The sequence below is a fragment of the Giraffa tippelskirchi genome, chromosome 6, assembly GCF_054371585.1.
Source record: "Giraffa tippelskirchi isolate mGirTip1 chromosome 6, T2T-mGirTip1v1.2.pri, whole genome shotgun sequence".
Taxonomy (NCBI): Eukaryota; Metazoa; Chordata; class Mammalia; order Artiodactyla; family Giraffidae; genus Giraffa; species Giraffa tippelskirchi.
The window spans coordinates 92,434,902-92,456,274 of NC_137280.1; the positions used below are offsets into that span (position 1 = coordinate 92,434,902).

The window sequence follows — 21,373 nt, forward strand, 5'->3', positions numbered from 1 at the left end:
TCTGGTATTCCCATCTCTTTCAGAATTTTCCACAATTTATTGTGATCCACACAGTCAAAGGCTTTGGCATAGTCAATAAAGCAGAAATAGATGTTTTTCTGGAACTCTCTTGCTTTTTCGATGATCCAGCGGATATTGGCAATTTGATCTCTGGTTCCTCTGCCTTTTCTAAAACCAGCTTGAACATCTGGAAGTTCACGGTTCATGTATTGCTGAAGCCTTGCTTGGAGAATTTTGAGCATTACTTTACTAGCATGTGAGATGAGGGCAATTGTGTGGTAGTTTGAGCATTCTTTGGCATTGTCTTTCTTTGGGATTGGAATGAAAACTGATCTTTTCCAGTCCTGTGGCCACTGCTGAGTTTTCCAGATTTGCTGGCATATTGAGTGCAGCACTTTCACAGCATCACCTTTGAGGATTTGAAATAGCTCAACTGGAATTCCATCACCTCCACTAGCTTTGTTCGTAGTGATGTTTTCTAAGGCCCACTTGACTTCACATTCCAGGATGTCTGGCTCTAGGTGAGTGATCACACCATCGTGATTATCTGGGTCGTGAAGATCTTTTTTGTACAGTTCTTCTGTTCTTGCCACCTCTTCTTAATATCTTCTGCTTCTGTTAGGTCCATACCATTTCTGTCCTTTATCGAGCCTATCTTTGCATGAAATGTTCCTTTGGTATCTCTAATTTTCTTGAAGAGATTTCTAGTCTTTCCCATTCTGTTGTTTTCCTCTATTTCTTTACATTGATCACTGAGGAAGGCTTTCTTATCTCTCTTTGCTATTCTTTGGAACTCTGCATTCAGATGGGAATATCTTTCCTTTTCTCCTTTGCTTTTTGCTTCTCTTCTTTTCCCAGCTATTTGTAAGGCCTCCTCAGACAGCCATTTTGCTTTTTTTCATTTCTTTTTCTTGGGGATGGTCTTGATCCCTGTCTCCTGTACAATGTCACGAACCTCTGTCCATAGTTCTTCAGGCACTCTGTCTATCATATCTAGTCCCTTAAATCTATTTGTCACTTCCACTGTATAATCATAAGGGATTTGATTTAGGTCATACCTGAATGATCTAGTGTTTTTCCCTACTTTCTTCAATTTAAGTCTGAATTTGGCAATAAGGAGTTCATGATCTGAGCCACAGTCCGCTCCCGGTCTTGTTTTTGCTGACTGTATAGAGCTTCTCCATCTTTGGCTGCAAAGAATATAATCAGTCTGATTTCGGTGTTGACCATCTGGTGATGTCCATGTTTAGAGTCTTCTCTTGTGTTGTTGGAAGAGGGTGTTTGCTATGACCAGTGCGTTCTCTTGGCAAAACCCTATTAGCCTTTGCCATGCTTCATTCTGTACTCCAAGGCCAAATTTGCCTGTTACGCCAGGTGTTTCCTGACTTCCTACTTTTGCGTTCCAGTCCCCTATAATGAAAAGGACATCTTTTTTGGGTGTTAGTTCTAATATTCCAAATGGCCACTAGAGGGCAGACTGGGGCCGAACACTGCCTGAAAATAAATAAACCCTCCTTTGCAAGAATAAAATCCTTCCTCATAGTTCTTACCCTGCCTTTCCAGTCTCCCCTCCTGTTCTTCCCAAGAGTCCAGGATTCTTTCCACCGTCTTCTCTTTCGCCACGTTCTCTCTGCCTGTCCTCTCCTCCAGGACACCCCCTCAATCCTTCAATCCTTCTCTCTCTCTCTTTTTTTAATTGAGGCGTGCTATAATTAGTCATTCAGTCGTGTCTGACTCTTTGCAACTCCATGAACTGTGGCCCACCAGGCTCCTCTGCCCATGGGATTCTCCAGGCAAGAATACTGGAATGGGTAGCCATTCCCTCTTCCAGAGGATCTTCCCAACTCAGGGATCGAACCCAGGTCTCCTGCACTGTAGGTGGATTCTTTACCGTCTGAGCTACCAGGGAAGCCCATAAATCCTGGAGTGGGTAGTCTATCCCTTCTCCAGCGGAATCTTCCCGACCCAGTAATCGAACCGGGGTCTTCTGCAATGCAGGCGGATTCTTTACCAGCTGAGCCACCAGTGTTTCCTCACACTGAAGCATAGCTGACTCTAAGACACACGTCAAAGGGGAGCATCCCTGACTGTCCTCAGCGGGATACAGGGACACAGCACACCTGTGCTCAGGCCTGCTCGTCATCCCGCACTAGTCACCCCAGATAAAAATGTTCCACTCCCGGATCAGCTTTCCCCACTACCTGCTGCTAAGTGGTTTCGACTGACTGGGTGCCCAGCACAGCTCTGCACAAACGGTAGGCTTGATAAATAAATGTGTCACGACATGGAGGAAAAATGAGCAGCATCTTGGAAGCGCCCTAGGAAGTACACCCTCGATTCTATGTTTTAGTAAGAGTGTGTTAGTTAGGATATTTTCCCCCACAATCATGCCCAGGTTCCATTTCAGGGTGAAGGCGTTTAACGTGTGAATTTGTGAAGCGCCCCCTCTCGGCAGAACAACGCGATGCATGCATCAAACCACAGAAGGCCCCCGGGGATCTCAAAGGGGCTCAACATGCTTCCTGCCCCGCGGGCCCACTGGCCCTGCACTGTGCAGCCACCAGGGGCCACGCGGACGTCCCACAGGTGAGTCGTACCTAGCGTCCTCGGCAACAGGGCCTGAAGATGATTTTCTGTGAAAACAAAACCAGCCGCTTTGAGGACAGACGGAACTTCTTCAGACAGACCTCTTGCTTCTGACACCCTGTGCCAGCAGCCCAAGGGCACCTGCCCCAGACCATGGGTCACTTGTTCCCATCACTTGAACAACATCTTCCCCAGCAGGTGTGTAGGACACAGCAAGCAGTCGGTGGGGAGGGAGTCAAGAAAACACCCCTGAGACCTGGTCATCTGGGGTTCCCATGAGATGTTAAATGTAACACTACTTTTTTCTTTTGGGTCATGCCATGGCTTCCCCTGTGGCTCAGTGGTAAAGAATCTGTCTACAATGCAGGAGATGCAGGTTCCATCCCTGGGTGAGGAAGATCCCCTGGAGGAGGGCATGGCAACCCACTCCAGTATTCTTGCTTGGAGAATCCCCTGGACAGAGGAGCCTGGTGGGCTAGAGTCCATGGGGTCACAAAGAGTCGGACATGACTGAAGTGACTGAGCACACAAGCACGCAGCATGTGGGATTTTTCCCGACCAGGGATTGAACTAGTGTCCCCTGTATCGGAAGCACAGAGTCTTAATCACTAGGCCACCAGGAAAGTCCAAACTAGTTTTAAACCTTACGACTGACTCAGCTACTATCCTTAAGTCCGGTGGAGTTTTAATGGGTGAAACAACAACTGCCTCCACACCTGGGCTGTGCCATTTAGTGCTCTTTTGGACTCAGAGTCAGATAAGAATGCAAGAAAGAGAAAAGAAATGTTATATATTGACAGTTCTAATGAAGCTTCTAGCAGGAGCAATGCTGAGCCTCTGAAGAGACCCACTTTCTAATCTTGTTTTATCTCAATGTAAACTTTGGGGGCAGGAGGTTGATCCACTTGGGAAATAACCGATTGTATTGGACACTTCTGAGTAGCCATCTGGTGAAGCCTTTTCGGGGGAAGGGTCAAGAGTGGAGAGGGTGGGGGCAACTGAAAGCTCCCAGCACATTTGCTTTGTAAACCTGGGCATAGTTAGAGGGGAAACAAAAGGCTTTGGACCCATAAAAGGGAGTTGGCAAGTGCTTCAGTGGGTTACCAGAAAGACTCATGAACTTATTAAGATGCAGACAGTACTACTGCCATCTAGTGGGTGGAGGCCGGGGATGCAGCTTAACATCCTACCCTGCACAGGATGGTGCCACCCCAGAGAATGAGCTGGCTCCAAACGTCAACAACACCACGGCTGAGAATCCCTGTGAGACTCGTGTAATCTCACAACCATAAAATATAGGAACCATTTTTCTCTCCATTCCTCAAATGAATAAACTGAGGCACCGAGAGAGGTAGAACAACCTGTGACCCACAGAAACTTGCCTTCTACCTAAGTGTCTCAGCTTGCAGGAAGAATAAAGAGGTATGAAAAAAACAAGAGTCATTTTTACTGCAGACCCTCTGTTTACTTCCCCTGCACTCACTAAAGGAAACATATTTAAATAGTGAAGACTCTGGGGTTTTGACGAGGCCATGGAAAGTTCTGGAAGGATGAGAAGTTTCCTTAGATTAAAAAAAGGGAATGCACTGAGCTTGAGACTCAGCTATAAATCAAGCATTGGGCTGGGCATGCAGCTCTGTCATCTAACAATTGAATTTATTATCTATAATCAATTGATTAGGTAATAATCAATCATCGATAATCTAATGGAATTCATCAGAACTCAGACTGAGACCAGAGGTTGGGTTCATGAGACATCAGAGAGCAAAGGCTGAATTTTTTAAACACTCCTCCTTTTGAGCGGGGAGTGGGGGCAGTTCCTCTTCCTGGTAAGGCATTTGTTATAATCTCAAAATCTCTTCCTGCATCCAGCGAAGTGGCTCAGCGTGGACTCTGCCTATCTTCTGCATCTGCCCCCATTTTGTCTTGTTCCCTAAAGACCCGAGACCCCAAGCCAATAACAAATCCTGACCTGGGGATGAAAACCACGTTGTGCAGGTAATCTTCAAACGTTTTCCTGAATGAGGACTCCTCCAGCTCCTTGAGGATCTGAGAGTCGGTCTTCGGGCAGGAGCAGCATTCGCCAGCAGACTCCTCATACTCACTCTGGTTGTGCTTCTGGGACCCCTCCGACTCGAACGGTGGAGACCAGGTCCGGGAGGGCAGCTTCAACCCTAGGGAAAGCAGAGCAGGGCTCAAGTCCCCATCCCATTCCCCCCACCACCACCTACACACATGTATACACACACACATGCAGAGCAAGGGGGACCTTCTCAAAGCGGCTGGGCACATGGACAGAGCTCAGTGCAGAGATGTGGGTTCAAGTTCTCCTGGGAAGAATAAGATCCTTCACTAGAGGGTCCTGACAACAGAGAAGGTGCATATCAGCATGCACCAGGACACCACAAGCCCACAAGGCTGGAGGTGAAAGGTAACTGTGCATGTCCCTGCCCTTGGGGAACTTAACATTCCAGTGGATGAGGTGCATGGGAGTGGGAGGAATACACAATAAACTAAGAAATGCATATGCTGTGTGTCACATGGCAGGGGAAAAGGACAGAGGGTCTCTGGGGCAAATGTCTCAGAGAAAGTGGTGCTAAGCAGTCCCCAAGTAAGTAAAAGAATGATCCGTGCACATGTCTTGTATGCATTCAGTCACTCAGTCTTGCCCGACTCTTTGTGATGCCATGGACTGTAGCCCGACTGGCTCCTCTACCCACGGGATTTCCCAGGCAAGAATACTGAAGCGGGTAGCCATTGCCTCCTTCAGGGGATCTTCCATCTCCAACATTGGCAGGTGTGTTCTGTACTGCTGAGCCCGCTGGGAAGCCCATAGAAGATGCAGGCTACTCTTTAAAGGCTTAAAACCATGCCCTTGATGCCGGGTGCCTACTCGTGTCTACTGAGCAAGGGAAATTCCATCTCTTCCTTTCCCTTTTAGTGGCTCCAGGAGACAATGAGCTCTAAGTATCTTCCTGTGAATGCTGAGTACCCACTCGAAAGCTTTGCAAATCCTTAAACATACTTCTTAACGTTTATTAATAGACACAGAATAGCCTGTGTATGTCTTAGCTGTTAGAGGGGTTATTGATGGCATTATAGATGGAAAATAAACTTAGGATTTCCTTAGTAAGGGGTGGTGGGGGCAGGCTCCTGATCTTTTTCTGGGGAGGAAGGGACTTTTGATCAGACACAGATAGGGCTCCTGACAGCTGTCACCCTTTCTGCATGCCACTTGGTGCCCTGTGGGTTTCTGTGACTGTAAGGTACAGTGACACATCTAGTCAAATCCACAGGGACAAAGTGGAAATAGGGGGAGTAGGGGAGTCAGTGTTTCACAGGGACAGAATTTCAGTTTGGGGAAATGAGAAAGTTCTGGAGATGATGGTGGGGATGGTTGCACAACAATGCAAATGTGCTTAATGCCTCCGAGCTGTGCACTTAAAAGTGGTTCAAATGGTCAATTTTATGTTATGAAAGTTTTACAATTAAAAAACCGTATAGTTGATAAGACTGTACTGTATAATTGAAATATACAATTCAATACCAGAGTAGAAGCTAAAAGTTCTCATTAAAAAAAAGGAGGGGACTTCTCTGGTGGCTCAGTGGTAAAGAATCTGCCTGCCAATGCAGTACACGCAGGTTTGATCCCTGGTCCAGGAAGATTCCACATGCCACGGGGCAACTAACCCTGTCCACCACAACTACTGAGCCTACACTCTGGAGCCGGTGCTCTGCAACAAGAGAAACCACCGCAATGAGAAGCCTGTGCACCACAAAGAAGAGTAGTCCCCATTTTCCGCAACTAGAGAGAAGCCTTTGAGTAGCAATGAAGACCCAGCACAGCCAAAACTAAGTAAATAAACAAAGATTTCTTTAAAAAAAAATAATAAATATGTGAAGCGATAGATGTATTAACTAGGTGGGAGGAATTCTTTTCCAATGTGTATGCACAAAAAGTTACCACAATTTACACTTTAAATATCTCACAATTTTATTGGTCAATTATATCTCAATAAAACTGAAAAAAAAAAACCCCACTTCTGATTCTAAAGGAAACTACTACTGATCACAGTTAGTAAATTATTTATCTTGTGTGTGTTATCAAGTTTATTTATTTGTGTGTGTACTGGGGGTTTTTCTTTGTGGCAAAATCCACATAACAAAAAATTTACTGTCTTACTCATTTTTAAGCATGTGATTCAGTGTCAGTAAGTATATTTACATTATTGTGCAACCATCCCCACCATCCATCTCGAGAACTTTCTCATCTTCCCAAACTGAAACTCTGTGCCCATGAAACTCTAACTCTCCATCCCCTCCCCCACCCCTGGCCCCCACCATCTGCTTCCTGTCTCTATAGATCTGACTCCTCCAGGGACCTCCTATAAGTGGAATCAGACAACATCTGTCCTTAGTAAGTTTATGTTTTTTTAATTCCGTAAACTTTGGGCATCATGACAAATAAAATCGTGTCAAATCATCACTTTCTATTGACAGACTGACTTCCAGAATAAAAGTTGTTACTCTTGGAAAAAAAAAAAAAGAAAGAAAACACTGCCTGCCCCAATGATGGTGGCAATTCTAGTTGGTGGTTTCAGTTACTCGAATGCAGGGCCAAGAGTGCACAGCTGAGCCCATGACTTTGCTTGCTCTCGAGTTATATAAAGCATCCGAGGAGATAAATCACGTTTGCAACCCTCTGCTCAGGCGGGGGATGAGGTCACAGGCATACATATAGCACATGATCTTAGAGTTGGGACAGCTCCCGGAGATCATCTGGCCTCCTGCCCCTTTTCCCCAAAAGGAGGCAGCCAGTGACAAGCTGGGTGACTTGTCCAAAGCCCTACATCAGGGCAGAGAAAACCTTAGGCTCCCGACCTCAGTCACATGTCATCAGCTGCCCCAAGGCAGGAGGATATCAGTAACTCACAACATCTAAAGGAAAATAAACTCAGACCAGAAAGCAGAGACATCACTTTGACGACAAAGGTTAGTCTAGTCAAAGCTATGGTTTTTCCAGTGGTCATGTATGGATGTGAGAATTGGGCTATAAAGAAGACTGAGCAACAAAGAATTGATGCTTTTGAATTGTGGTGCTGGAGAAGACTCTTCAGAGTCCCTTGGACAGCAAGGAGATCAAACCAGTTAATTCTTAAGGAAATCAACCCTGACTGTTCACTGGAAGGACTGATGCTGAAGCTGAAGCTCCAATACCTTGGCCACCTGATGTGAAGAGACAACTCATTGGAAAAGACCCTGATGCTGGAAAAGATTGAGGGCAGGAGGAGAAAGGGTTGACAGAGGATGAGATGGCTGGATGGCACCACCGACTCAACGGACACGAATTTGAGCAAACTTGGGGAGAGAATGAAGGACAGGGAAGCCTGGCATGCTGCAGTCTGTTGGGTTGCAAAGAGTCAGACATGACTTAGCGCCTGAACAACAGCAACAAAGCAACAAACAACAAAACAGCTAAAGGATAAATCAGGAGCTTGGGATGAACACACACACACGACTATATGTAAGATAGATAACCAACCAGGACCTACTGCCTAGCACAGGAAACTCTACTCAATATTCTGTAATAACCTATATGAGAAGTTAATCTGAAAAAGAATGAATCTAGGGACTTCCCTGGTGGCCCAGTGGCTACGACTGAGCTCGCAGTGCAGGAGGCCTGGGTTTGAGTAATGGTCAGGGAACTAGATCCCACGTGCTGCAATGAAGATCCAGCGCAGCCAAATAGATAAATATTTTTTGAAAAGAATGAATCTATGCATGTGTATAACCGAACCACTTTGCTGTACACCCAAAACTAATACTAAACTGTAAGTCAACTATTTTTTGTTATGCTGTCGTGTCTGACTCTTTGCGACTCCATGGACTGAAGCCTGCCAGTTTCCTCTGTCCATGAGATTTTTCCAGGCAAGAACACTGAAGTGGGTTGCCATTTCTTACTCCAGAGGATCTTCCCAACCCAGGCAGATTCTTTAGCACTAGCGACACCATATTCCAATAAATTTTTTTTTAAATAAATAATAAATACAAGAGTCTAGGGATTGGGGGGAAAACCCTTTATACAGACTCAAACAAAACAACTAAAGGAGGGAAAAAGACTTCTGTTTCTTCAGTTTGATGGACTTTTTTACAACCCAGTTTTAAAATAATGTAAGACTAATTTATACACACCAGTTTGAGGCTTCAAATATTTTTCCCTTTTTCTGTAGATGGATGCAAGCCCATTAAGTAAACGAGATTAAAGACTGGAAAATATGTGTCATTCATATACATTTTTAATGGAAAGCCTAGGGAGGAAGAGATTGGAGACTCTTTGCTGTCTCCAATCCTTAAAATTTAAGGGTCTAAAATTAGGGGCCAGGTCTTCCCTGGAGGTCCAGTGCTTAGGACCTTTCCAATGCAGGGTGGGGTGGATTTGATCCTTGGTCAGGGAGTTAAGATCCCAAATGCCATGTGGGCAAACAAATTACAAGTAAAAAATAAAAATAAAACTAGAGACCAAAAAAGTGGATATATACATGTATATTATCATATGTGAAACAGAACACCATTCCATGTTCGATGCATGAGACAAGGGCTCAGGGCCAGGGGAATGGGATGACCCAGAGGGATGGGATGGGGAGGGAGGTGGGTGGGGGGTCCAGGAAGGGGAACACATGTGGGCCCATGGCTGAAAGTAATTAGCCCCCAACTAAAATAAATAAATTTATATATAAAAAAAAAAAAAGAAAACAAAACAGACAATTCAAAAAAAAAAAAAGTGGATATATGTATAACTGATTCACTTTGCTGTACACCTGAAACTAATACAACATTGTAAATAAACTATACTCCAATAAAAATTTTTAAAAATAAGGGACCAAAATTCTTCCCTGACTTTGTCAATCACCACTCCACACATTAGTTGTGTTTCTAGCTTGCAGGGAAGTCTTGCATGGGTTAACACAGCTACATCCTCACCAGAGGGAGGTGGATGAGGACGGGGAAGAGGAGAAAATTCCAGAATGCAATGATGCCAAGACGTGGGGAGTGTCTGGTTTCAACATGAGTCTTCAGAGCTTGTCCGCACCCTGTGATGTTTAGAAATGTGAACGGGCAGACAGACCTCCTCTTACTGTGCTTTTTACAAATCGAAGGTTTGTGGGAACCCCGCGTCCAGCAAAACTATTAGCACCGTTTTCCCAGCAGCATTTGATCACTTTGTATCTCTATGTCATGCTTCAGTAATTTTCACAATGTATCAAACTTCTTCGTTTTTATTCTACTTGTTATGATGATCTGTGATCAGTGATCGTAGATGTTACTGTTGTAATTGTTTGGGCATTTTTTTAAAGCAATAAAATATTCTTTAATTAAGGTATGTGCATGGTTTTTTTAGTCTAGATTTCTTCTTTTTAAAATTTTTATTGAAATAGAATTGATTTATAATGTTGTGTTAGTTTCAGGTGTACAGCAAAGTAACTGTCATATGTACATATATCCTTTTTCAGATTATTTTCCATTATAGATTATTATAAGATATTGAGTAGAGTTCCCTGTGCTATACAGTAGGTCCTTGTTGATTATCTATTTGGGGTAGCAAAGAGTCAGGCACGACTGAAGTGACTTAGCACCCATGCACATGTATATTTTAAGCATATTTTTTCTTAAACATAATGCTATTGCACACTTAATAGACTATAGTATAATGTGAATATAAGTTTTATAGGCACTGGAAACCAAAAAAATTTATGTGACTTGATTTATTGCAATATTTGCTTCATTTCGGGAGTCTGGAACTGAACCCTCGGCACCTCTGAAGAATGCCCGTGTGTGTGTTTTCGTCTGAGATAAAATGCAGTGTGTGTTCCCACAAGCACATGCTGGAAATGGGAGGGGAGAGAAGTTTCCCAGAAAACAAGAACGTAGTGGATCTGGTGTGGAAAACCAGCCCCTCCCTGACCCCTGTCTGCACTTACCTTTGAGGCAATAATCCAGTTCATACAGCTCACTGTCTTCCGCCTGCCTCTCCCAGAACACCAAGTAGTGTGTGATATTGCCGTTGGGGTCGGAAGGAGGCTTCCACTTCAGAATGATCTGGGACGAGGAATTAGAAACTGAAATGGGATCCAGGGGGACGGAAGGATCTGCCAAGGAGAAAGGAGACAGACAGATCCACTGTGAGGGGCAGGGTGCAAGCGGTCAGGTGGGCATGAGAGGGAATAGCCAATTAAAGAAATCCTGAGGATGTTCTCTGCAGTGTTATTTAACATCAGAGAAAACTGGAGACACCTGGACATATGGAACACTTGCCTAATAAGGGCATAGGTTATAAAATTACAATCCATGCAGTACCACAGACTATATAGATTTCCTCGTTCCACCATTTTTTGCAACAAACATTTACAGAGCTCTAAGGAAAGGCAAGCTTTCTTTTTTCCAGGCACTGGAAAGGTGGTGGGGAAAAGGAGGGTGGTGGGAATACATAAAATCACATTTTCCAGTTAACATTAACCCCAAACTGAACCCGGTCATGGGGAAAATTTTGGCAGTGGGATGCCGTTCAAACCTATCACTGAGCTGGCAGTCCATTTCACATCCCCCCAAAGGCATCAACTTTGGGCTCCACAAAAGCTTCCCCTGGAGAATGGAGGTGGCTGGGAGTCAGTAAGGGGTAGGGGTAGGAGTCTCCAGACAGAAGACACAGCGTGTACAAAAGCCTGGAAGCTGCAAGTTTCCAGAACTCTAAGTCCTTTGGTTTTGCTGGAGGATACAGGACAAGAGGGTAGTAGTCACAAGAGCTGGTTCATGAAGCTTGGGCTCTATCCTATAGGATAGGATTTCTCTCTACTGATTTTGTGAGGCTGGATAATTCTTTGCTGTGGATGCTATACTGTGCACTGTTGTATATTGAGCAGCATCCCTGGTCCCACCCTCTAGAAAATATTCCAGTGACCCCTCCTCCCCAAAAAATGGAGATGTGGGAGAGATTTCCCTGGTGTTCCAGTGGCTAGAACTTTGTCTTGCAATGCAGGAGGTGCAGTTTGATCCCTGGTCAGGGAGCTAAGATGCCACATGCTCATGGCCAAAAAACGAAAACATAAAGCCAAAGCAATATTCTAACAAATTCAATAAAGACTTTTAAAATGGTCGACATCAAAAAAAAAACCCAAAAAACCTAGAGCCTATTACACAGAGTGAAGTGAGTCAGGAAGAGAAAACAAATATCATAATTAATGCATATATATGGAATCCAGAAAGATGGTACTGATGAACCTATTTGCAGGGCAGCAATGGAGATGCGGACATAGGGAACAGACTTGTGGACCCAGGGAGAGAAGGGGAGGGTAGGATGATTCACGAGAGTAGCACGGAAATATATACATTACCATATGTAAAACAGATAGCCAGTGGGGATTTGCTGTAAGATTCTGGAAGCTCAAACTGGTGCTCTGTGACAACCTAGGGGATGGGATGGGGTGGGAGGTGGAAGGGAAGACCAAGAGGGAGGGGACATATGTACACCTATGGCTGATTCATTTGATGTATGGCAGAAACCAACATTGTAAAACAATTATCCTTCAATTAAAAAATTTTAATTTCAAAAAAATGGAGAAGAGGAAAGAAACAGAGATGAAACAAAAAATGGCAAAATATTGCTAATTATTGAAGCTAAGAGATGATTACATAGGGACGGGGGCTATTTTTTTTTCCTACTTTCGTAAATATTTGAAAATTTTCCATAATGGTAAGAAGAAATATATGTTCCTCTCTGATGTCTTGTTTCTACTGCCTCATCTTCTGAAATTGTAAATCTCAGTGCCTGACTCTTTTAGAAGCCAATGACCATGCAGAAAAAAAAAAACAACACAAGCATTTCATATGACTGACTGTTGTCAGTCTGTTAAAGGCAAGATGTCTGAGCTCACGCATAAATTCACATTCACAAGAAATGCTTACTAGTGGCGTCTGTCTGGACATAGATGATGTCACTCTTGGCCCCGTATGTACGGCGTTCATCAGAAAAGGTGACCAGGGTCTTGACAAAGATGGCATACTGGGTCCAGGGCTTGAGACCACGCATCAGCCACCCAGGGTGGTTCTGTGACTTGGGGTCGTTGGACCTCATAGGCGGGTCAATATCCACCACTGTCCAGCTGTTGGAGCCGCACGCATCCTGCCCATCGAATTCTGTCACGTTCTGATAAGGGCTTTCAAGACCAAACAGGTAAAGATGGTTACTATTCCTTGACTATAGTTCTAAAGGCCAGAGATGTGGCTGGGGGAAGTTACCTCCTACAGGCTTGCACCCTGTTCACCAACAATCTTCTGCCACAAGAAGAAAGGACACAGAAACAGTCAAAGAGAAAGGGATTGCTTCCCCTATGTCTCAATTTCCCAGTAATAATAATAGTGATCATGATGATGATACTATCCGAGTTACTGATAAGATCACATGAGAGGATGTGGGCTGACTCCTCCACACAGCCTGACACATAGTAAATCATAAGGGATGGAACAATTATCCATGTTAATACGATCACCACTTCCACTGTCTCCTTTTAAAACTCCAGCACAGTCATATCTCAAGACGAACAGTTGTCACTGAATGATGACAGTGTTTCAGCGTAAGATGATGAATAAGTTGTGGAGAGGAACAGTGATGTTGGTCACAGAGCATCACGAATCTACTTAATGCCACTGAGCTGTACACTTAAACATCACTAAGATGGTCAATTTCATGTTTCTTTTACCATAATTACTTGTGTTGGAAAAAATCCAAAATAGATTTAAAAATAAACCTTTTTTTAAAAAAGACACCTACTAAATAGATATCTACTAAATAGAAATATATACTAAGACACATACTAAGTAGACTTTTTAAAAAGACACTTCCTAAGTAGACTCAGTGACTTTTTGTTGAGAATGTCTGGTGAGATGTATATACAAGGAGCAAAACAGAATATTTCTATAGGAGACCCCCCAATCTAGACCTCCAAAAGAAACCTGCCTGCTTCAATTTCTGGCTTTCAACAATAAGAAATGTTATTGATGTCATATACCATCAACTGGTGAGATTCCCACCAAGGGATCTATGATATTTATTGCACGGATAAGAAGGAGATAGAAAAGAACCTCAGTGGGGGAACCTCTGAGCACAAATGTAACACACACACCTCTTTATCTTTCTACTTACGCCTCTTTGTAGAACAGCATGAACCCCAGGAGGTCTCGGAAGTCAGGAGGCCAATACGGCTCCCATTTCAGCAAGATCTTGTCATAAGATGTCCGAATGTAAGAAAATTTCAGTAATTCATTTTCACCTAGAAAGGTTTAAAAAAAACCCAAAACACCCAGTATCAGAATTTTAAATAATCTGTTTCAGCCCAAAGCAGGTGATCCCACGCTTCCAAGAGAATCCACAAGAAGGAAGACGGCCATCTGCTGCTTCCTGGTGAGGTCTCATTTCCACGTGCCTCTCCCTTGTTCAGAGGCAAGAACAGTTCATACAGGCTGGCCCCAACTGCAAGTCAATTACTTAACCAGATGCTCAACTAAAGAACTGTGGTTGGCACCAACAGGGAAGGACAAGTGGCCAATTGGTGCTGGGAAAAGGACACTTTCAAGAATAACATTTGTCCTAACACAATTTGTCTTACATGTGGATTTTCATGCCTGACATGTCAGAAAAAGTAACTCCAGTGCAAATGGATACAAGCTGACTGGGTTTAGAGAGAGTGCAGATCATTATATCTTGGAGTGACCACTCTTTGGAAAGATAATGCCTTGGAGACAGTAATTCCCTCTGCCTGGAATATAAGCCCTCCCTTAAGCTCCACCCCAACCTTGCTCTCTCCCTCCCCTGAATTCCCACAGTTTGGATCAAACTGTCTCATAACAAAACAGCTTCCATGAGGGTATCATGGAAGCCTTGGCACCTCAATGCTCAGCTATTTCTTCAAGAGAAAAACTCATCACGGGAGGGTGGTCAGCTCTCAGTCTCCAATTGTAGCAACTGCAGAACTTTGCTGTAGCATTTGAGCCAAGGCCATATATATAAGGGAGACGACATTCATTCATTCAATGCTTACGTGGTATCTTCCAGCATCAGGCGTTGTATTTGGTATTTGGCAAAGAGATTAATGTACAACAATTGTCCTCAGTGTTTCAGAAAGTCTAACACACACTTAGTTGTTTTAGCTCATTGGGGGTAAGTGACACCCACCCTGGGTACCAGTGTGGTGGGGGAGGTAGGGGAAGTCACATTGTCTGGTCCATGAGAGGACGAGAGCATTGCCACTTACAGGATGCCTGGTCCCCATTGGTCTTTAGAGCAATGTCATTTCTCTCCTGGCGCCCCTTGGTTCCTGAAACTTCCTCCATCTTGTGAATTTCCGACAGGCAGAGTTTGGGGTTATAGTGGAAGAAGAGTTTCCCCTGAGTGATGGTGAGGTTGTGTTTGCTCCAGTCCCATAGCTGCCTTAGGTTCTGGTTGTCCAAGGCGTAGAAAGAGTAGTTCCTATGGAAACACACACATACCTAATCATTCATCAGCTTGTCATCTCCACCTCCAAGATAGTAGGGCCATGGCTAGAACTGATCTCATTCAGTGCTCCATCCCCAGTTCTAACACTTGCTTGACACATACTCATTACATGTTGAATGGAGGGTGAGAGGTATAGGGGAAGCTGAGGAAGTCTTCAAGGCCAGAAGATACTTGAAATCAGTCTTGTAGGGGAGGAGGGCAAGACTGTGATAGATTGAGATATAGGTTTTGCAGAAGGGAAAGATTGAAGACACAGAGGCACCTGAGCTGGGCCCAGGGAAGAGCAAAGTAGCTTGTTCTGAACAACAGGTGAAAGGCAATATTGAAGCGATACCATGGGCCAAACCCTCTAGTATACTGCATGCTAGACCAAGACCAAGAACACATGTGCTTCCTCGGTAGACAGAGAGGGGCCACTGAAGGTTTTATAACAACTCATTAACTCAGGTAGACTTACGCCTTAGAATTATGAGTGGGCCATCAGGACATGATGAATGGGAAATGGACAGCAGCTTGACCTGTGTTATCCAACACAGAAACCACCAGCCACATTTGCCTATTGAGCACCTGAAATGTGGCCTTTCTGAACAGTATCAGAAGTTAAAAAAAAAAAAACAAAGACACCCCACAGATTTCAAACACTTAGCATGAAAAAAAGGATGTAAAAGATCTTATTTATCATTTTTTGATATTGTGTCCATGTCAAAATAACATTTCAGATTTAATGGGTTTTGTAAAATGTATTATTAAAATTCATTCTATCTATTTCTTCTAAAGTTTTTAAAATGTAGCTACTAGAACATTTAAAGTCTCATATGTGACTTGCATTATATTTCTGTGGGATGGCCCTAGTAGTTCTAGAACCAGCAAAGAGGTCATTGGAGTAACCCAAATAAAAGGTGTGATCTTTAGCAAAAAAGGTAGTTTAATGGTTATATAATATTCCATTACATATACATATATACATACATATATACATATATATATATATACACACACACATCATGTTTTCTTTCATCACCCATCCTTCCATCAGTGGATACTTAGGTTGTTTCCATGTCTTGACAGAAAAAAACCTAAGATTTTCTACTCACAAACTCCCTAGTGAGGCCACAGATACAGCATCAGGCCCACATACCCAATTTCCAAGGTCTCCCCTCGAATCAGACGTAACTTCCGGAAGAAGGAAAGTGACACCAGGGCGTAGGACCGGCGGATTTTCAGATATCCTGAAATTTCTTCAATGAGTCCAAGGTTGGCCTCTAGCTCAGCTGCCAGGTTGTCTAAGGAAAGGAGAGAATGAATATCCAGTGGGTTTCTACCAAAATATTTTAACCTTTCCAGAATTTCCCATGGTGAAGAGTTAACTTCCAGGCTGAAAATGATTTTCACGAGCCCAGCTACAAACACATTTATAAGGCAGTGTGGTTATGACAGAGATTGTCCTGCCTGCAAAGCTGAATGTATTTATTATATGGCGACCCCTGCTCCCTCCATCACTCTGCTTTGTTTCCCTTCATAGCAGGAACCACTGCCTGGGTTTATATTATACATTAATTTGTTTATTTGCAAGATCCACCATGCATGGACTTGGCCTTATTCACTGTGAGTATTCAATAAACGTTTGCTGCATAAATAAACAAAGGAATACTTTTTGCCCATGATAGAATTTCTGGAAACACAGTCCCCAGACCTGCAAAAGAGGTCATGCTATCTGCTTGGGATGAGGTGGGGAGGAAGGTGGGAGGGGGGTTTGGGATGGGGGATACATGTATACCCATGGCTGGTTTATGTCAGTGTATGGCAAAAACCATCACAAAATTGTAAAATAGTTAGCCTCCAATTAAAATAAATAAATTAATTTTTAAAAATGGAAATGCCTGATGTCCCAGCTCAGTCCTGGACCCTCTTCCCTGCTCCTCCCTGCCCCCCTCCCTGCCCCCACCCCAAGATTCTTATTTTCCAAGCTGAGAGTTGGGACATCAGGTATTTCCATTTTTAAAAAATTAATTTATTTATTTTAATTGGAAGCTAATTTCTTTACAATATTGTGATGGGTCCAGGACTGAGCTGTGAACCCCAAGTTTAGAAGCACATTATTCTTTGCATGACTCCACTGATAGGTCTCCGGGCTGTTGTCCTGGTGTGCTCACAGGGAGAGTGGATCCCAGGAGGCGGCAACCCCTCCCCCCAGAGCACTCACTGCCCCCTCGAATGTTGATGATTAAGCTTCCATTGATGATGGTGCAGCCTCGGAGCTCCTGGGCAGATGTCACTGAATCGATGGTCTTCTCGCCTTCTAGGAGGTGGCATACCTTGGGACAGGGGCCCAGGCAAGGGGTACACATCAAGCTGCAGAAAGAGTGGGGAGAAAGATCAGGGCGCGCACACACACACACACACACACACACAGCAGAGAGCATGCTGCACAGGGTCCCAAGTGACCATAAGGCAGAATGCTTCAACCACAGCACTGCTGACATTGAGGTTGGAGAATTCTCCATTGGTGAGGGCTGTCCTGCACATGAGGGGTGTTAAGCAGCATCCCTGTCATCCCATACTATGCTAACACCACCTCCCATCCAAGGCATGACAGCCAAAAATGTCTCTGAACATTGTCCCCTGGGGAAGGAGATGCAAAAAGCCCTCTCCAGATAAGAACCACTGTCTAAAGGGATAGGCTTAGGGCATTTCTCCAGGGTGACAGGTTCTACAGCATTACCCCAAGGTCAGGGTATTCATGCCAAAATCATGGGGCTCCTGCCTTACCCCAAAGAGAGGGGCTTCCCACTATACCCCATGGAGAATCATGTTCTACTCTGGAGACAGAACTCACGCTATTACAAGGAACTGATGGGATTCCTGATATAACCGTAGTGACCAATTATGCAGAGTTAATGATTTTACCCCAACTAGTGGTACTCCGACTGCTACTGCAAGGTGATGGGATGTCTGCTGTTCTGTATGGGGTTTGACCTTCCCTGGTGGCTCAATTGGGCTTCCCTGGTAGCTCAGCTGGGAAAGAATCTACCCGCAATGCAGGAGACCTCGGTTCGATTCCTGGATCAGGAAAATCCCCTGGAGAAGGGATAGGTTACCTATTTCAGTATTTTTGGGCTCCCCTAGTGGCTCAGTTGGTAAAGAATCCATCTGCAATGAAGGAGACGGCCTGCAGTGCAGGAGAGCCGGGTTCGATCCCTGGGCTGGAAGGATCTCCTGGAGGAGGTCATGGCAACCCACTCCAGTACTCTTGCCTGGAGAATTCCATGGACAAAGAATCGGACACGACTGAAGTGACTTAGCAGGCGCACACGCTGTGAAATAGAGACGATAACAGCATCTGCTTCACAGGGCAGGTGGTGATGAGGACTGAATGACTGAATGATATATGCCATCTAAAGTATTTGGCACACAGAAAACAAAAATCATTAGTCCTTTGCTATGATGATCACTTTTTACTAGTGGTATCATTGCTACCCTTGTTATTTCTACACCTCTGCCTATTCAATTTTGCAGGAGGATCTTTGTCATGGTGGTATAATAAAGAACACATCTGGTGCCCAGCTCCTGGCACAGAGCTTCGAAAGCCTTGGAATTTCCTGAGTGATAGAAATATCTTTGTTGTGCTAATGAAGCAGTGACCTCTTGTCGCTTCGGGATGGGGGCTGGTCACCAGAAAGATCAAATGTGTGGTTTGGAGGGTTGTCTCATCGCCTTGCCCTCCAGAGAGAGAAGGAGGCTGGAGATGGAGCTCATATCCATGGCCAGTGATTCAATCGATCACAGCTATATAACAAAACCCCAAGAAAAACTGGACACCAACTCAGTCCATTTTTCTGGCTGGTGAGCACACAGCTATGCTGTAAGGGTGATGGTTCTGATTCCCTGCGGGGATGGGAGCCCTGTGTCTGGAACTGTCCCAGCCCTCATCCTGTGTGCCTCCTTAAAAATAAAGCTGTAACTGTAAGTGCCTGACATGAAGCTTTTTGACTGCTGAGGCATCTATTTCAAAAGACATCTGTCTTGAGTAAAATGTAACGAAAACAACTAGATAAGGAACAAGGCTGCCCCCACCCTTGAAGATCCCTCTTTCAGAAAGCCCTAAGGAACCTAGATAACTGACCACTTGATGGACCCTGCCTCTCTCTTCCTGTGCCCCAATTCCTGCTCTTGAACTTTAAATTCACCACAGAGTGAAGCCATCAAACCCCAGACACTCTGCCCTCAGACCCTAAGAAAAGCAGACCTCCCAAGGGCCACTTCCCCTCTTTCCCTTCCTCTCTCCCTCTCTTTCCCCCTCTCTCTCTGACTCTCTCTGTCTCTCTCTTTCCCCCCTCTCTCTCTTCCTCTGTGTGTGTGTGTCTCTCTCTCTCCCTTCTTCCTTCCCCTTTCCCACTACCTCACTGTGTGACCCTCCAGGACCTGTGAATAACAAACCTTGTTCCTTAAAGTTCCCTGATGGTTTCTTGCTGAAGCGCAACAAGAGTTGGCCCAGCCATAAATAGCCGCCCCCCCACCACGGGGCAGTGTCTGCAGAACTTGCTATAGGTGATGTGTGCTTAGGTGAGCTCTGTAGGCATCCCTAACCCAGGGTGCTACCATCCATAGGCTTGGACCAAGAGCCTTTTTCTTTTAGCTTTGTGAGTTGTCCCAGCAAATTATTGAACCCAGTGGGTTCGTGGGAGCCTCAAAATTGATAGCCAACCAATCAGCAGTGTGGGTGCTCTTGCATGCGTGTGTGCTAAGTCGCTTCAGTCGTGTCTGACTCTTTGCGATCCCATGGACTGTAGCCCACCATGCTCCTCTGTCCATGGGATTCTCCAGGCAAGAATACTGAAGTGAGTTGCCATGCCCTCCTCCAGGGGATCTTCCCAACCCAAGGATCAAACTGGCGTTTCTTATGTCTCCTGCATTGGCAGGTGAGTTCTTTACCACTAGTGCCCACGTGGCTGCCCTGGGGACCCCCAAAGTGTGGCTGGCATGTGAAGTAAAGCCAGTCCGGTGGAGGACCAAGCCTTTAACTTGTGGGTCCGATGCCAACTCCAGGTGGTTGATGTTGACATCTATTGTAGTACACCCAGCTGGTGTCAGAGCAGCTGGGGTGGAAACAGAATAATGACCAAATGTTTGGGTTCTTTTGTTGGTTCTACAAATATTCACTGAGCACTTATCATGTGACAGATGATCCTCTGGGCCAGGGATAAGCAAGCTACAGCCCACGGGTCAACTCCAGCTGGCCACCTGTTGTTGTAACTAGTAATGTATCAGAACACACCCAATGGTTTGAGTACCGTCTACGACCATTATCACTCTATGAGGCTAGAGGAGAGTAACTGCAACCATATGGCCCTCAGAGCTGAAAATATTTACTCTCTGGCCCTTTGCCAATGCCGGTTGTAAACCGCAGGCACACACAAGTGAACAAACAACTGACTTTCCCTGTGGGAAATCCACACGTCCTTTTCCAGCAAAGAAGTGGAGTCTGCCTCCTCATCCATGGAATCTGGGCGTGGCCCTCTGAATTGCTTTGGCTGATGAGGCATTAGCACATGTGACACAGCAGTGGCTTAAGAAGTACCTACACAGTTTAAAGCCTGCCGTTCCTGGCTACACATGAAGAGGGGCCTCAGCTGCCCATGCAGGGTATGAGAGGCTAGGCTGTACCATCCCATCAGAGTCGACCCATGCCAAGCCAGACAAACCTCTGGTTAACCCACAAAATCAAAAGAAACCATAAATGAGTATTGTTATAAATTACAAAGTGCTGGGGAGGTTTGTTACACAGCAAGAGCTAGCTGATACATTTCTGAAGCATATAGTCTCACTGGTGAAAATTAGCAAACAGGCAATGAAAATATCAGCTAGTGATAAAGAGCATGAAAAGAGTTAAAATGGAGAGATGTGCCAAAGAGTAGCCAGATGGTTAATTCGGGCAGGGTGGTCACACAGGAAAGAAGTCTCAAAGGAAGTGAATTTTAAGTTGTGAGGCCCTGGGTGACCACGAGAAGCCAGCCATGCAAAGATCAAGAGGCAGAGAATTCTAGAAGGTGGGCATGGCGGTGGGGAAGGACAGGGGTGCCCCATACCAATCACACCCTTAACATGCACCCCAAATATCTAATACTCCTCATCTCACTAAAGAGCACCCCACCAGGTATCTCAGAGTGACCATGGATGGCATATAACGAACCCACACGGGTTCACAGTCCTCTGCTATAAAAACACCAAGAACTACTTCCC

At 44.8% G+C, this 21,373-nt stretch overlaps 1 protein-coding gene across 3 annotated transcripts in view; it reads right to left on the reverse strand.

The window, feature by feature from the left end:
- INSR (insulin receptor) overlaps positions 1-21,373 on the reverse strand; it is a 146,888-nt gene that overhangs the window by 36,539 nt on the left and 88,976 nt on the right. For 2 of the 3 annotated variants that reach the window (XM_081498554.1, XM_081498552.1), the window contains exons 4-11: positions 17,337-17,485; positions 16,272-16,416; positions 14,892-15,106; positions 13,784-13,910; positions 12,547-12,797; positions 10,566-10,733; positions 4,559-4,760; positions 2,598-2,633 (exon numbers count right to left, since the gene is read on the reverse strand). In XM_081498554.1, coding sequence (XP_081354680.1) covers positions 2,598-2,633; positions 4,559-4,760; positions 10,566-10,733; positions 12,547-12,797; positions 13,784-13,910; positions 14,892-15,106; positions 16,272-16,416; positions 17,337-17,485 — 1,293 coding nt within the window. The remainder of the gene's footprint in view (positions 1-2,597; positions 2,634-4,558; positions 4,761-10,565; positions 10,734-12,546; positions 12,798-13,783; positions 13,911-14,891; positions 15,107-16,271; positions 16,417-17,336; positions 17,486-21,373) is intronic. The other variant, XM_081498555.1, reaches the window with a different exon arrangement.